The following is a 17,500-nucleotide window of genomic DNA, read 5'->3' as shown; positions in this document are numbered from 1 at the left end:
TGATATTAAACCACAAAATTTATTATTATTCAATTTTGATCAATCCATTTGTATACAAAATAATTTCTTATTATATGACGATGCATTAAAACATCTTAATATGAAAAAATTAAATTTTAAAAAACTATTCAATAATAATAATAATAATAATAATAATGACAATAATACAAGCCAACCAAATCATGTATTTAATAGCATTGTCAAAATATGTGACTTTGGTTTATCTGTTAAATGTGGATTCAATGAATTTTTTCCATATAGAGGAATAAAAGGAAGTTATGGATTTATAGCACCCGAATTGTTTCATGTAAAAATAAATATTAAAATAAAGGGGAAAAAAAAAATAAATATATATATATATATAATATTTACTTGTATTACCCTATTTTTTATACAACTAATGATGTGTAAAAAAAAAGTCATGTGAAGATATATTCATCATCTTTTCTTTTTTATCTTACATATTTGTAGGAATGTAATTTTAATAATAAAATTGATATGTGGGCTTTGGGCATCGTCACTTTTATACTTTTAGGAGGATATAGGCCCTTTTACCCTTGTTCAAATTTTCAGGTAAAAAATAAATATATAATTTGAACATAAGCAACATATGCTTTATCATGCTTAATATATATTCCAATGAGTACACCAATATATATATATGTGTGTATATATGTTTATATATATATATATATATATATATATATATACATATATATATATATATATATATTTTTTTTTTTTTTTTTAGGAAAAAGTAACTTTTCATGAAAGATATTGGTTTAACATATCATCAGAAGCGAAAGATTTTATTCAGTGCTTATTACAAATAAATCCAGAAAAAAGATTAAATGTAATTGAGGCCATAGAACATCCATGGTAACAAATATATAATATATATATATATATATTTATTTATTTATTTATTTATTTATTTATTTATTTTCATTTTGATAAAACGTACAATTAATATATATAATCTTTTAATATATTTTATATTTTTTTGTTTTTCATTATATTATTTATAATAGGGTAAAAGATTATTTCATGAACTCATAGCATATTATATTGGAAATTACACAAAGGATTTTTTTTATAACAGAAGGAATAAATAAGGACCTTCCAGATTTTTCATAATTTTTTCTATACACCATATATATATATATATATATATGTATGTATGTATGTGTGGAATTTATTTATTTATTTATTCTTTCATTTTTTTTTTTTTTTATTTAATGTGTTTCTCTCCTTTATTGAGAAAATGAATATTTAACATAATAAATAAATAAATATGTATATGTATATATATATATATATATATATGTATGAAATAATTAATGCTCCACCTTATGCTTTATTTCATGTTTATTATCTCTTTGGATTTATAATTAAAATTTATTTACATATATTTATACACTTTTTTATGTATGTATATTTTTTTGAGGATATATTTTTTATAATCCTTAAAAAAAAAGAACCCAACAAAAATAAAATTATAGATAAAAATAAAAAATCTTCTTGTGGGTAATATATATAATATATATATAATATATGTATGAATCCTTTTTGATTTATTATCTTTAAAATATAAATTAAAATTATTATGTAAAGATGTTTATATACTTATTTATTATATATATATATATATATATATATATATATATATATATATGTATATATTATATATATGTGTGTACATACAATTATGATATTATATAGTAATATATTTATATTATATATTTTATTTTTATAAGTTTAAAATAGCAAAAATTAAAAAAAAAAAAAAAAAAAAACCCTCATATAATATATGCTTATAAATGCATGTCAGTATTAAGATAAATTAAAAAAATGAAAGAAATTATACATAAATATTATATATATTATAATATTATATGTATATATATATATATATATATATTATATATATAATTTCTTTAAAAGTGTATATATTTCTTCAATTATTCATACACTTACTAAAAAGAGAACCATCAAAATAAAAATTTTTTATTTATAAAATATATTTTTCTGTTCAAAAAAAATATAATTACATGTTATTTTAGAAACAAAGTGGAGCAAAAAAAAAACAAATTAAAAAAAAATCTAATTACATATAGACATATATATATATATATATATTATATATATCATATTATTATAATATATATATATATTACACATAACATTGTTATATTATGTTTGGTTTAGTATTCTTTTAAATATTTACATAATAATATATTATATATATATAATGTATATTATTATATATATTATATATATAATATATATTTCTAATATTATATTATATATCATTTAAAAAAAAAAAAATGTGTAATAATATAATATAAAATAATATAAAATAAAATAAAATAAAATAACGTGAAAAAAAAAAAAAAAAGAATAAAAAAAAAAGTGAATATTAATTAAGTTTTTTTTATTTTTTTTATTTAACAAATTAATATATAGTTATATAGTTATATATTTATTTCATCAAGAATATTTTCATATATTTTATTTGGGTTACTATATATAAATTTTTTTTTTATATTTAATTTTTTTTTTTTTTCTATTTTGTGAGAAGTTTTATTTTTTTTTTTTTTTTTTCTTTTTTGTGAGAAGTTTTTTTTTTTTTTTTTTTTTTTTTTTTTTTTTTTTTTTGTGCTTTGTTGTTATCTTTATTCCTACTGTTATAATGGTCGATTTTTTAGGAATGGAAGGGGAACTAATAGAAACAATAACAAGAGAAATATTTCAGAAGTTGAGGGTGATTCGTCTGATTGTTTAAAATGTAAAAAGAGACATATAAATAGTGAATGCAGTAATAATAAAGAAGAAAATAAAATTATAATAAAAGAAGGTGAATATGAAACATATAAAACACATGATACACATAAAACATATGATTCATATAAAACATATGATACACATGATGGATATAATTTACCTACTGATATGACAAAATATGACTCAAATTATTTAGAAAACCTTTTAAAAGAAAATAATACAATTTCTTTAATATCAGAAAGAAGAAAACAAATCATAAAAGATATTATCAATGATTATAAAAAGATTAGTAATGCATATAATTTAAATATTCAAGGAGATAATAATATATATAATTATTATAATAAATATGTATTACCATATTTCATGAATCATAATGAAAATGATATATATGATGAAGACAATTGTAAAGTTTTAAATACCTATGAAAAAATGGATAAACATTTAGATGAAAAATTAAAAGAATTTAAATACAAAATGATTCAAGAACAAATCGATAATTATTTTTATGATGCTCATGAAAAAGATTATAATAATATTAATTCCTCAAATTTAAATGTAGAAAGAAATTTATCACATAATAATAATAAGAATAAGAATAATAATATATATAATAATAATAATAATATATATAATAATAATATATATAATAATAATACATATCATAAACAAAATACACAATATAAAAATAATAACAACCTACATAATCCAATGAATGCACGACATGACCAAAGAAATAAACATAATAAGAATTATTATAATTATATGATTAATGATAATATGCATAGTAAACAAAAAGATGGCAAAAATATTATGGTAAAACAAAATATGAAAAAAAAACATGACAGTTATTCAGATAATAATATGTCAACAATTGAAAAGAATTATAATATTATGCATGTAAAAGAAAATAAATCTGAAGATGAAAATAGGAAAGATAACTTACATCCTTCGAATGTTTATAAAAATAAATGCACCATTAAAAATGAAGAAAAATCTGTTTTAATTAGGGGGAATGAAAAAGAGGAAATTAATAATAATCTAGTAAAGGAAGATATTATTAAGGAGGATATAAAAGCAGATATTATTAAGGAGGATATAAAAGCAGATATTATTGATAAGGATGTCAAACAAGATAGTATTCATGTGGAAGCCAAACAAAATATTATTATTAGAGATATTTCTAATGAAAAAGATAATTCATATATTTTAAATCAAAAAATTGATAATATTAAGAAACCTCAGGATGCACCACATGAACAAAGACCTAGAACGATACTTAAACAAATGCCAACAAATATATCATGTGTGCCCATTAACCGTGTTGAAAAAGATATATACAATAATGATGATTCATTGAAAAGTAAATTAAGTTGTTCAGTTAATAATATCAACATTAAAAAAACAACCCTTAAATTATCAGAGCCTAGTGAAGAAGAAAATATGAAGAAACCAAAAAGAGAAAGTGAAAAAGAAAAAATAAGTGAAAATAAAAATAAAGGAGATAATGAAAATAAAAATAAAGGAGATAATGAAAATAAAAATAAAGGAGATAATAAAAATAAAAATAAAGAAGAGTGTGATAGTAAAAATAAAGCAGAGTGTGAAAATAAAAACAAAAGAGTAGGTGAAAAAGAAGGTGAAAAAATTGATGATAATAATAATAATAATAGTAATAATGATGAATCATCTAATAATAATTATATATCAGGAAATGAGGAAAAAAACAAAACAAATAGCGGTTATTTATTAAATAATAAATTATGTATTCCTATAGATGATGAATATATAAAAAAGATAAGACATGAACAAACAGATACATTCCTACAAAAACTTATTATGGAATATTATGATGAAAAGAAAAGAAGAAGCCTTTATGATGACACATCTAAAGGAAATGTATATTATGTTAATGATTATGAAGAATATAGAGAAGAATTTGAATCAAATAAAACAAATATTGGAGATTTACAAAATTTTGATAAATTAATATTATCAAATCATTCTATTCCTTCTAATAATGAAAATGATAATAATGCAAATAAATATAATGATATAAAACCAAGTAACACCAAAAATAATGATCAACAAGAAAAAAAAAATGTAAATAAGCACAGTAACAATAATAACAACAAAGTTATGAATAATACATCCATAGAAAATAATAAAAATGTAGCTTTAAAAGAAGGTCAACATATTAATATTTCAAAAGATTCAATACACATAAGTAATCAGAAAAACATAAAACATACAGAAGGATGTGATGAAAGTAACTTTTTATCTTATAAAAATAAAATAAGGAATGACATCTTACAAGAGTTGGTAAACAAAAGTTTTAATTGTAAAAATATAAATGATATATATAATAATAAAGAAAATAAAATTGGAGTTAATGATACTCATTTGAAACAATGTGAGGTAAATATTAAGAATAATATGAGAGAATATAATCAATCAAGAAATATGGAGAATGTAAACGTCCATGTTCATATGAATAATAACAATGACAAAGATAAAAGTAATAATGAAAGAAAGAATAATGTTGGTAATATAAAAAATATAACTAGTTTTAATTTGAATAGTAAGAATAAATTGACCACCACAACCACCACCAACAACAACAACAATAATAATAATAATTATTATAATAATAATAATATAAATTTTAATAGTGCAAAAAAATATTACTATCCCAATAATATTAACGAAGACCTGAATTTAAATGATAATAGAAGGAATAAAGGAAATATTCCTTTTGATATGAAACTAACAGATGACATTAGCAACAATAATAATAGTAATAATTATAAAATTATGGATAAAAATTTAAAATCTATGAGGGATGTATCCTTATCATCGTTACAAAAATTAATTCAAGAACATAACAAAATATTAAGAGAAAAACATAATCATAAAATAAAAAAAATAGGAAATCAAGATAATTGCATGTTCAAAATAAACGAATCAATTGAATCTGAAAATGAAAATAATGAACATAATAATAATTTAAATATTATCCATTCTATTAATAATACCAACAACAATATACACTTCCCTAATAATAAAGTGAATACATTTATTGCTAACAAAACGAATGTTAATATGAATAATATAACAAATATTAATATGAATAATGTAGTAAATAGTATATTGAATAATGTATCAAATAATAATATGAATAATGCACCCACAAATTTTATGAACAATAATGTATCAAATAATAATATGAATAATTCAGTTAGCCAATTGATAAATAATGGAACTAGCCATTTGATGAATAATACAAAAAAACATTTAATAAATAATACAAACAACCATTTAATAAATAATACAAACAACCATTTAATAAATAATACAAACAACCATTTAATAAACAATACAAACAATCATTTAATAAATAATACAAACAACCATTTGATTAATAACTTATTGAACAATCTTATTAATAATAACAATATGACGAATATTCCTTCAGATATTGATAAAAATTCCAAAGTCTTTAAGAATATAGAAAATGAAGAACATGCATTACAAAATTTGTCAAAAATACAAAAGTTATTATATAAAGGTTCCAATCCACATATGATTAATAATTTACGTATTTCAAATAATTTAAGTGATGATCAAAATTCAAATGTAAATTCATTTATAAAAATGAATAATGTTGATAAAAATGTAAGCACATGTCAACACAACAATAATAATAATAATAATAATAATAATAATTATGTGGTTAATATGACAAACAAAACACGTCATAATTGTAAACAATGTATAAACAGATGTAATGTAGTAGCTAAAGATTATGAAGAAAGCAAAGATATAAATAAAAAAAGTGACCTAATAAAAAAGGTAGATAATGAGAAATGTTATGATGGGATATATGATAAGTCTGAAATTGTTAATGATATGAAGTATAGAAGAAGGAATAGCAATGCTAGTAATAAAAACAACAATAATAATAACAATGATAATCATATCAATAGTCATAATAATCACAATAGTCACAATAATCACAATAATCACAATAATCACAATATCAATGATTATTCAAATTATCATCTTCAAAAACAACACGTAAATGCAATTCAAGAAGATATGGATACCTATATTTTAATAGACGATGATAATGATACAGATATTTCTACAGACAAAGGAAATAACAACCATTTAAATCATAATAATAAAAAAACCAACCTAAAATGTAATTTAACAAAATTACCTAATATCATACAGAATGAAGAAAACAAAAATGATAAGAATATATCAAGAACGAAATATGGATGTTTAGATATTAAAAGAAATTCTAGAGAAAATATTTATCACATGAACAATGAACAAAATGAAATGAATCAAGAAATGATTAATGATTATCATCAAAATAAACAAGATAAAGATATTATATCTACATATAATCATACGTCCAAAACACAATATGAAACAAAAAAAGGAAACGAAATTTCTAATAATAATTATATGAATGATAAAAAAATACAAACAATTCATGGACATAATTCAGATAAATTAGATCAGATTAATACACAAGAAATTAATAGAAATGTCATTCAAAATAGAAACTTGAATAATAATACAAGTACTGACGACAAAATAGGACGTCCATTAACACGATCTAACAGTCAAAAGAAGAGTACACATACCTTAGAAAAGGAAACAGGAAATGAGCAAAATGACAATTCAATTTATTATAATAACACAGTTAATAGATTGAATGATGAAGTAGTATTTATTTCAACAAATGAAAATGAAGATAAAAATGGTTCAGTTAATTCATTGAAAGAAGAAAAGAAGAATGGTACCTTGTTATATTCTAAAGGAGAAGAAGAAGAAGAAGAAAATAATCCAGAGACTCAAAATGTTAGAAGAAGTGTTAGATTGCATGATAAAAAGGTAAAAAATGAAACAAAGAATAAAGAAATTGAAAAAAAAAATAATAGATCAAATAATAATAGATCAAATAATAATAGATCAAATAATAATAGGTCAAATAATAATAGGCCAAATAATAATAAATCAAATAATAATAGGCCAAATAATAATAGGTCAAATAATAATAAATCAAATAATAATAAGTCAAATAATAATAAATCAAATAATAATAAATCAAATAATAATATATCAAATAATAATAAATCAAATAATAATAAATCAAATAATATTACATCAAATAATATTATATCAAATAATATTATATCAAATAATATTATATCAAATAATATTATATCAAATAATATTATATCAAATAATACTATATCATATAATACTAGAGCAAATATTAACAGGGCAACTGATAACGAATCTATTATAAACGAATCAACTGCCAGTGAACAAAATAATAAGTCCATTGAAAAAAATGCATTTGAAAAAAGCAATTCTGTTGAAGTGGTTTCATTAAATGATAGTACTGATATAAATGAAAACCCTAGAAATATACAAAATAAAAATACGCAATTAAAAAATGTAAATATGTTTGAAAAGAAGAAGGTATCAGAAACACCAGCAATGGAATTAAAGCTTTCAAAAAAACATAGTCTTTTAAAAAAGAAAGAGAACTTAGAAATATTACATCAAAAATGTAATGAACTTGATGAAAATAAATGTGCATCAGGATTTGTAAATTATTTATTACAAAATATTCAGAAAAAAGATGGTAAAGAAACATTTAATGATTTATTAAATTATATATTAAAATTAAAAGAAATATATAATATGTCAACAATGGATTTCATAGGTGCCTTCTTAATATTAGAGTCATTCAATTTAAATATTATAAATGAATATCCATTACGTGAATGGATACTAGTTACATTTCATTATATAAAAGGAATGATCGCTTCACAAAATATTAAATTTATAATTAAATCATTAGATTTAAATCATTTAATTATTAGTAATATAACAGCTGCATTTTATATGAATATTAAACCTATTAAAGTAGATGAACAAAATATAGAACGTGTACTTAATCTCTTATCAGAAGTTGTCATAAGAAGATCTTCTAGATTTAAACTTCTTAAATCAGATACTGAAAATCAAGATCAGCAGGATGAAAAATTAGGATCCTGCTGGCAACCAGTTCACACAATAAAAGATTCATAAAGGAACAAAGGAAAAAAATATATATAATTAACACACACATATATATATATATATTTAATTGTTAACATATGAGACATTTTATAAAGGGTCAAAATATATTTCATTTTCATTTTCATTTTCATTTTCATTTTTTTTTTTTTTTTTTCTTCATATAAATTTTATACACACAAAAATGTATATATATGGTAAGCAAAAAAAAAAAAAAAATAATAAAAAAAATATATATATATATATATATATATTAAGAAATAAAATGGGGAAGTTTAAAAAGGGTACAATTTATATATAGCAATTTTGTTTCCACAATATATATATATATATATATATTTTTTTTATATTTCTTTATTTGTCATTTATTTCCAATGTTAATACTCTAAAATATTTTTATTCTCTTCAAAATTATTTTCTAACTTTCTTATTTTTATTTTATTTATTTTATTGTGCAAAAATTAAAGACTTGTTGAATTTTTTTTTTTTTTTGTTTTTTGTGCATAAGAAAAAAACAAAAAAACTAAAAAAGAAAAAAAAATTGTCTAAATTATTTATTTTCTTATACCTAATTGTATATTTATATGCTATAAATAAAATGTGAGTATTTTCATATATTACACAATATATATATATATATTGTGTAAAATTATGAGAAATTAAAATTAATACGTAAATATAAAAAAATATTTTATATTATGTATACATTAAGTTATATCATCCATCTATAAGCGTGCTCAATTAATAACAATAAGCTCAAAGGTAACAATATTTTATATATATATGCGTATCTATTATTGAATAGACCATATATTTATACATATTTATTCCTTTAAGCTTTGTCCTTTTTTAGCATATAACATTTTTTATACATAAAAAATTATTTATATTAAGTATCTTTAATATGAACTCGCAACATACAGAGAATAATGAAAAAGACAATTTTATCATATATCTGGAAGAACATAATGTCATAAATACAATAAGCAATATTCTTTTAAAATTATATGACCAAAAGGAAAGGCCTCCCAATGCCATACAGTTCATTCGTGATAATATGTGTAGCGAAGATGGTAAGCACAAATATGTACACACATAAAATATATATATATATATATATATATATATATGTATACATATATATATTTATAATTATTTGGTTTAATTTTTTATTTTTTATTTTATTTTTTTCTTCCTTCTTAGATTTACCCATGAAAGAATTAAAAGAAGAAAATGAATTTTTGAGGAATGAAAATATGAGGCTAACGAATTCTCTTAATGAATTAAATGATACCTTAAAAAAATTAATTGAAGAAGAAAAAATGATAGCATCTACAAATGCTGAGAGTACACAAATATAATAACAAAATTGTATTGTTTTTATAATAGTTTATTTATTAATTAATTAATTTTTTTTTTAATACATAAACATAAAAATCAAAGCTACAAAAGGTATAACATGATAAAAAAAAAAAAAAAAAAAAAAAAAAAAAAAAAAAATAACCATTAACAATACATAAAGTTTATAATATATATATATTTATATATCCATTTTTTATTTATAATAATTCCGATATGGATTTCATAAAATAATCAGGGTGAATGTTAAGACTATTATGGTTTAAATAAATATTTGCATTGGTTACACCTGTCGAAACAAGTATTGATTTAATATTACAATTCTTTGCAAAATGTATATCTGTTTCTAATCTATCTCCAACCATAACAACTTTAGAATGATGAATATTCAAATCTTTTAAAACATTTTCTATCATATATACGTTAGGTTTACCTACAATTAAAGGTTTTTTTAAAGACACGGCTTCAATACTTGATACAACTGCACCGGTACCTGCCCATTTTTGTTTAGATGTAAAATTACCTGTAGCATCTTTATTCGTAGCTATAAATTCAGCATTTAATTCGTTAATACATAATTGAGCATATTGAATTTTATAATAATTAATATTAAAATCAATACCTACAACTACTGCTCCTATATTTTTATCTACAATAATTTCTAAATCATCTTTTAAAATAATTTTTTTATCATTATCATTAGAACCTCCTAACCAATCAAGATTAGATGCATCTAATTCATCACATATTCCTTTTTCTCCAATAACATAAATTTTTTTTTTTCTTAATCTATATTCTTCTTTATCGTATAAATATTTTGTAACAGCATATGCTGTACATATAATATGTTCTCTTTTTACATTTGTAAAACCTAACTTGTGAAATTTTTCTAAAAAGCTAGCTCGTGATTTTGTAGAATTATTAGTAATAAAATATACTTTTTTTCCTTCATTCAATAAATAATTTATTACTTCAATAGAACCTTTTATTAATTCATTTCCATGCCATAAAACTCCATCACAATCAAAAAAAAAAACATCAAATTCTAAACACAAGTCTTTACTATTTATCATCTTCTTTAAGTTCCATTCTTTCAAAAAATTCTCATATTCCTTTTCAATGTTAATAATATCATCATCTTTTTTATCACTGGAATAAATTAAAGCCATATTTACTCATTAAAAATATTGTATATAAATATGTATGTACTGTTACAATTAATTGTAAATATTTATAAAAGGGTTATCTAAATAGTAATATATATATAAATAATAAATATATGTATTGTATTAATATAACAACAAATTGAATAAAAAATATAAATAAATATAAAAATATTTGTATATATTTATTTATTTACTTATTTTTATTTCACACATTCATTCATCTTATAGATTATATATATATATATATATATATATATATTTACAAAATGGTAACATTTAATTTTTTTTTTTTTATGAAAATTATTATACTATTGTATATATATATATATATATATATATATATATTACAACTAAAGGAAATAAAGTTTACTGTAAATATTCAGATTTTTTGCAGCTATATATATAACATTCATTTTTTATATTATATATATATATATAATATTTATATATTATTCCTCCCAGTTAGCAAATCAAATAAAAAAAATTAGCCACTAACAAATATATAATGTAAATAATATAAAAAGTATTTAACCTAATTTTACACAAAAAAATATTTGGTTTTGAAATATATTATAATGAGACGAAATATAAAAGTTAAGAAATGAACTTATAATTTTCATACATAATAATAACATCAGAAAAGTTACTATACTTAATAAATATTATGCATAACCTAATAAAAATTTATATATGTATACTGGCATAAGAAAAAATAAATATTTTCTTTATTGAAAATTCTCATTTTAAAATGATATAACTTATACACTTTTCACTTAACATACATACATATAATATAACATATATATATATATATTTTATTCTTAATTTTACTAATGTAATAAACAACTTTTTAAAATATTTTTTATATTATATACCTATAACATATATTTAATTATAAATTTAAATGTCAATATATGTATCTTTTAAAATAATGTATCAACCATTTTTTTTTCTTTTTAGTTTTTAATAAGGAATTTATTATATTCTATAATTTTTTAAAAAAAAAAAAAGTACATTATTGGAATAATATAAAAATAAAAATTTTTTTTTTTTTTTACTTAGAAATGTTTAAAAAATAAAATAATATACATATCAAAAAAAAAAAAAAGAAAAAAAAAAAAAAATATATATATATATATATTATGTATATATAATATATTATGAAATATTATATTCTTATTTTTATAATATTTAGCCTTTTATATAGTTAAGGGTAAGATAACGTGCCCGAGTGGTTAAGGGGTTGGACTGCTAATCCAATGGGTTCTGCCCGCGCAGGTTCGATTCCTGCCGTTGTCGAAAAAAATTTTTGAGACATATATAATATATATATATAATATTAAATTGTATAAAATATTAATATATTATGTAATGTGATATAAAAACAAAAATTAATAAAAAATTATAATTATATATATATATAATATAAATATAAAAAATAATATATAAATGAATATATTTGATATGTATATTTTAGGTTGATAATATATATATATATATATAAACTTTCCAAAAAGGAAAAAAAATTTACATAAAAATTACATATATAAAAATCTTAATATAATTTATATATTTTAATTTTTTTTTTTTTTTTCTTCAGTAGTTTTTATATCCCTTCATTATTTATCATTTATAACCTTATGATATGAATAACCATTTTGTAATTTATATGGATTAATCATTTTGGTATGTTTATAAATATCGCACAAAATTATATATTCATATTTATAATTATGTATTTTACATCCTGAACTGCTTAATTAGGTTATTACATAAAAAATATATATATATTATATATATATATATATATATATATATATATATATACATTTAGTATATATTATTTTCCGTCTTATTTCCTTTTTATATTATATATACTCCTTATAATAACTAAATGCCCAAATATTCGTGTTAAAGTACAAAAGTAAAATATACCTACTTATATATATGTATATATTTTCCTTTTTCCCCTCTTGCAAATTAAATAATATTATAATAATTATACCTCTTATGTTATATAAGCGAACTTTTCCTTTTGTATATAAATAAATATAACTAATATATAAGAACAAAAAAAAAAAAAAAAAAAAAAAACCCTTAAAATACACATATACCTCCAATTACTATTAAAAGTCATATAATAAACTTATTTATAAGTAGAAGGAAATATATAAACATTTTAAATATTTTTATATTATAAAAATAAAAGAACAAAAAAAGGTTAATTTTTTTTTTAATACATTTTCAACTTTATTTATTAATATAATATATATAATATATATATTTTTTCTCAAAAGAAAAAAAGTTGACAGAAGTGGGGTTCGAACCCACGCCCTTTCGGACAACGGCCTTAACGTTGCGCCTTAGACCACTCGGCCATTCTGTCACATAATAACTTTATGAATTTTTTATTAATATTATAAAAAAATTTATATGTATTTTTCCCTTTTTCCTTCTTTTTTTTTTAAAAAAACAAACAAAACGGTAAATCTTTTGTATGAAAATTATATTCTTCTTTTAAGATTTATAAAATAATTAGATATAAAAATTAAAAGATAAATGATAATATAATATTATTACATTTAATTCTTATGAACATCATCTAATTGTATATATGAAATATTTCATTTAAATTGTATTGTTCCTTATAACAATTTATATAAAATTATATATATATATATATATATATATATAATAATTATTTTATTAAGTATTTATAAAAAATTAACAATCTTTAAAAAACTTAATATAATATTTATATATTATATGTAATCTCCTTCAAATTCTTAAGAATAACATTGTCAACATAAAAATTCATTTTTATCATCTTTTATATTTCAATCATAAAATGTTCAAATAATGTATTTAAGTATATTTAATTGTCGAAAAGAATGCAGAAATGAATATATATAGTAAATATAATATTATATGACTTTATTATTTAATAGGCAGCATGTTATTTATTTTTATTTGAAAGGTTAATTTTATTATCTTATAAAATATATTTAATACATAGATTCAAATTTTTTTTATTTTTTATATATTATTATTAATATGAAACTATTCATTTAAAAAAAAAAAGAAAAAAAATTTATATATAAATATATATATATATATATATATTTTTAAAGAATAAAATTTTGGTAAGGAATATAAAAAAAAAAGAAAAAAAAATCTCCGAGACCGGGAATTGAACCCGGGTCTTCCGCGTGACAGGCGGAAATACTTGCCACTATACTATCTCGGATTCAAAATTTAACGTTTTAGTAAAAGTAATAATAAAATTAAAAAGAACAAAAATAATTATATACATAAATAAAATTATACATATATTATATATATATTATTATATATGTTTTCTTTAATATAAGATTTTTTAAGTTCTTACTATAAAATTCTTATACATTCTCTTAAGTATAAATATTTTGTACTTTAATTTATACTGTATTATTATATAATACTTATAATTATATTTTACATAATTATTGTATATATATATATATATATATATATATATATTTTTTTTTTTTTTTTTTTATTATTTAAAAAATTGATAATAATTAAAATTTAAATGAATAAAAAATTATTTCTTTAGATATTTTATGTCAAAATATAATATTATAAAACAAAAAAAAAGTAATAAAAATATGAAGACCTGTTCGTAGACCTTTCTTTATATAAAATAATATGTTGTTATATATTTATTTTGAATATATATATATATGTATATATTTTAAAGTATAAAATAAAATCAATTTAAAAGTTTAACAAAAAAAAAAAAAAAAAAAAAAATGAAGACAAAAAAATATAAACAGTTATTGGGAAAATAATATAATAAAAATTATATATATAAACATTTTAAAAATATGAATCCATTTAATTAAACGATATATTCGTTAAAAAGAAAAAATATATATATATAAAGGTACAAATAAATACGGACACATACATTTATATCATATTTCCTGTTTTATGAAATTTATCATCAACATGGTCCTTCGTATTTTTTATTAACTTTTTATAGTCTTGCTTATTTACAAATTTATTTATACACAAATCCGTTTCTCTGTCAAATCTTTTTCTTTCATTTGGTTTATTTTTTGAACTTAATAAATATTTTTGTTCTTGTTCATTTTTTCCCCATAAATCAACTTCTTTATGTTTTTCTACAAATTCTTTATAATTTTCTTTACTGTTTTTAAAAAATCCTTCTTCATGTAATTCTCTTAAACTTTTTATGGGTATATGATTTGAATTTTCTAATAAATTGGAAGAATTATTTTGTCTTAAATCATTTAATAAATTTTCATCATCATAAACATACTCATTTATATTTTCTAAATAATAATCTGATATATTAGATAATTTACGTTGTGTTGAAGAATTATTAGATTTATTATTTTCTTTATTTGATAATAATTCTCTTCTCTTTGAAATATTTTCTCTCAATTTATTTATATCTATTTTAGATAAAAAATAATATAATAAATTATTAAATATATCATATATATTTTCTCTAAAATTTATTGGTTTTTTATAATATTCATCTTTTTTTTCTAATTTCCAAGAACGTAATAAATGTCTTAATTTTTTTTTTAATTTTAAATCTTTTATATTTTCTAAAGATATTTTTTTTTTATTATCTAACTTTTTATATAGTATTTTTAAATTATTCAAAAAATTATAATTTTGTAATATATTTATTGTTAATCTTATCATTTCTTTACTATCATATATATGTTCATCAAACTCTTTTTTTTTTTTAATTTCTTCATTTGCATTATCACTTTTATCTTTTATATTCATTTTTGTTTCCTCTTTTCCTTTCTTCTTTTTCTTCTTCATTAATTTTTTTTTGTGTTTTCTTTTTTTTGTAGATGACGAATAGCTTTGACTAGATTTACTACTATCACTATCACTAGATTTAGAACTACCACTAGATTTAGAACTACCACTAGATTTAGAACTACCACTAGATTTGGAACTACTACTAGATCTTGAACTACTACTACGTTTTGAACTACCACTACATTTTGAACCACTAGATTTATTACTATATCGTTTGTTCTTCATAACGTCTGACATATCCTCACTTGAACTCTGATTACTATTGGACGAATTATCTTTTTTCTTCTTTTTAACGTCACAACTTCTTTTAACCTTCCATTTTTTGCTTACCCCTTCTTCATTTTTATAATGATTATCTTTACTAATTGATGATGATTTCCTTTTTCTTTTTTTCATTACGATATTTTTATTCATTGCATTCTCCTTCGTTTGTTTAATATCAACCAATTCATCCTTATTATTTTTCTTTGAGTTGTTAGATATATCACTTTCTTGCGTGTCTATTTCTTCTTTACTACTATCCTTTAACATTTTTTTTTTTTTTATATTTTCTTTTTCAAAATCTTTTGTATGATGTTTCTCTTTCTTTTTTATATAATCCTTTTTTGATCTATGTTCTTCATACTGGTATTTATATTTTTCTTTATTTATAATATCTCTTTTCTTGTCATCTTTTCCATATTTATAATATTTTTCTTTATTTTTGCTTTTATATTTCTCTTCTTCTCTGTCTGATTTACTACTCATATTTTTTTTTTTTTTTTTAAATATATTGTAAATGAATATATATAAGAAATATATGTAATATATATTACATATTTTAGAGGTTGAAACAATTCAGTTAAACAATAAACATTTCTATCTTCTTTTTCTTTTCAATTATTTTATTTTATTTTTTTTTTTTTTGTCATTAAAAAGTATATGACAAAATTAAAAAGGATTATTGGTCATTTTCACAATGAAATTTTATTTTTTATATAAAAGAAAAATTATTCAATAGTTTATATTGAAAATATATATAATAATATTTTAATAACGTGCTCATATATATATATATATATAAACAATTAAATTTATATATCAATAAAATATTTTTTTTTTTATATATGTGCCTTCTAAAAATTATGTACTCATAGAATTGGTATATTTCCTTTCATTTTATTTTTCTAAGAGATATACTTTTTTTTTATTTTATTTTAAAATTAAATTATAATTAACTTATAAGGAGAAAAAAAAAA

General features: G+C 18.6%; 5 protein-coding genes and 3 non-coding genes across 8 annotated transcripts in view; 4 read left to right on the top strand and 4 right to left on the bottom strand.

Moving 5' to 3' along the window:
• The window catches only part of PGSY75_0715300 (putative calcium/calmodulin-dependent protein kinase), a gene marked incomplete at both ends in the record, with an annotated part of 2,066 nt that extends 1,007 nt beyond the window's left edge, over nt 1–1,059 (top strand). Inside the window, 4 exons of the mRNA XM_018784994.1 lie at nt 1–307; nt 472–573; nt 752–879; nt 1,032–1,059. The exon at nt 1–307 is cut by the window's left edge and continues 1,007 nt beyond it. Of these exons, the coding sequence (XP_018642495.1) occupies nt 1–307; nt 472–573; nt 752–879; nt 1,032–1,059 (565 nt within the window). The remainder of the gene's footprint in view (nt 308–471; nt 574–751; nt 880–1,031) is intronic.
• Nucleotides 1,060–2,952: 1,893 nt separating this feature from the next.
• On the top strand, nt 2,953–8,901 carry PGSY75_0715200 (hypothetical protein; the record flags this gene model as incomplete). Its single annotated transcript, XM_018784993.1, has 1 exon — nt 2,953–8,901. One exon carries the CDS (start codon nt 2,953–2,955, stop codon nt 8,899–8,901), a length of 5,949 nt encoding a protein of 1,982 aa, XP_018642494.1.
• Nucleotides 8,902–9,793: 892 nt separating this feature from the next.
• PGSY75_0715100 (hypothetical protein) lies at nt 9,794–10,250 on the top strand (the record flags this gene model as incomplete). The annotated part of the gene is made up of 2 exons (XM_018784992.1): nt 9,794–9,962; nt 10,093–10,250. The coding sequence occupies 2 exons, from the start codon at nt 9,794–9,796 to the stop codon at nt 10,248–10,250; spliced, it is 327 nt and encodes a 108-aa protein (XP_018642493.1).
• A 198-nt stretch (nt 10,251–10,448) lies between these two features.
• On the bottom strand, nt 10,449–11,417 carry PGSY75_0715000 (4-nitrophenylphosphatase; the record flags this gene model as incomplete). The annotated part of the gene is made up of 1 exon (XM_018784991.1): nt 10,449–11,417. One exon carries the CDS (start codon nt 11,415–11,417, stop codon nt 10,449–10,451), a length of 969 nt encoding a protein of 322 aa, XP_018642492.1.
• Nucleotides 11,418–12,631: 1,214 nt separating this feature from the next.
• Nucleotides 12,632–12,713, top strand: PGSY75_0714900. The gene has a single exon. It is a non-coding gene; the product is annotated as a tRNA-Ser (tRNA).
• A 1,007-nt stretch (nt 12,714–13,720) lies between these two features.
• On the bottom strand, nt 13,721–13,800 carry PGSY75_0714800. Its single transcript has one exon. It is a non-coding gene; the product is annotated as a tRNA-Leu (tRNA).
• A 789-nt stretch (nt 13,801–14,589) lies between these two features.
• On the bottom strand, nt 14,590–14,661 carry PGSY75_0714700. The gene has a single exon. It is a non-coding gene; the product is annotated as a tRNA-Asn (tRNA).
• A 704-nt stretch (nt 14,662–15,365) lies between these two features.
• Nucleotides 15,366–17,009, bottom strand: PGSY75_0714600 (hypothetical protein; the record flags this gene model as incomplete). The annotated part of the gene is made up of 1 exon (XM_018784990.1): nt 15,366–17,009. The coding sequence occupies one exon, from the start codon at nt 17,007–17,009 to the stop codon at nt 15,366–15,368; it is 1,644 nt and encodes a 547-aa protein (XP_018642491.1).
• Between the last annotated feature and the right edge of the window lie 491 nt (nt 17,010–17,500).

Source organism: Plasmodium gaboni, chromosome 7 (assembly GCF_001602025.1).
Source record: "Plasmodium gaboni strain SY75 chromosome 7, whole genome shotgun sequence".
Lineage (NCBI taxonomy): Eukaryota > Apicomplexa > Aconoidasida > Haemosporida > Plasmodiidae > Plasmodium > Plasmodium gaboni.
Note: the sequence above shows the minus strand (reverse complement) of the source record. Positions and strands in the feature narration are given on the sequence as shown.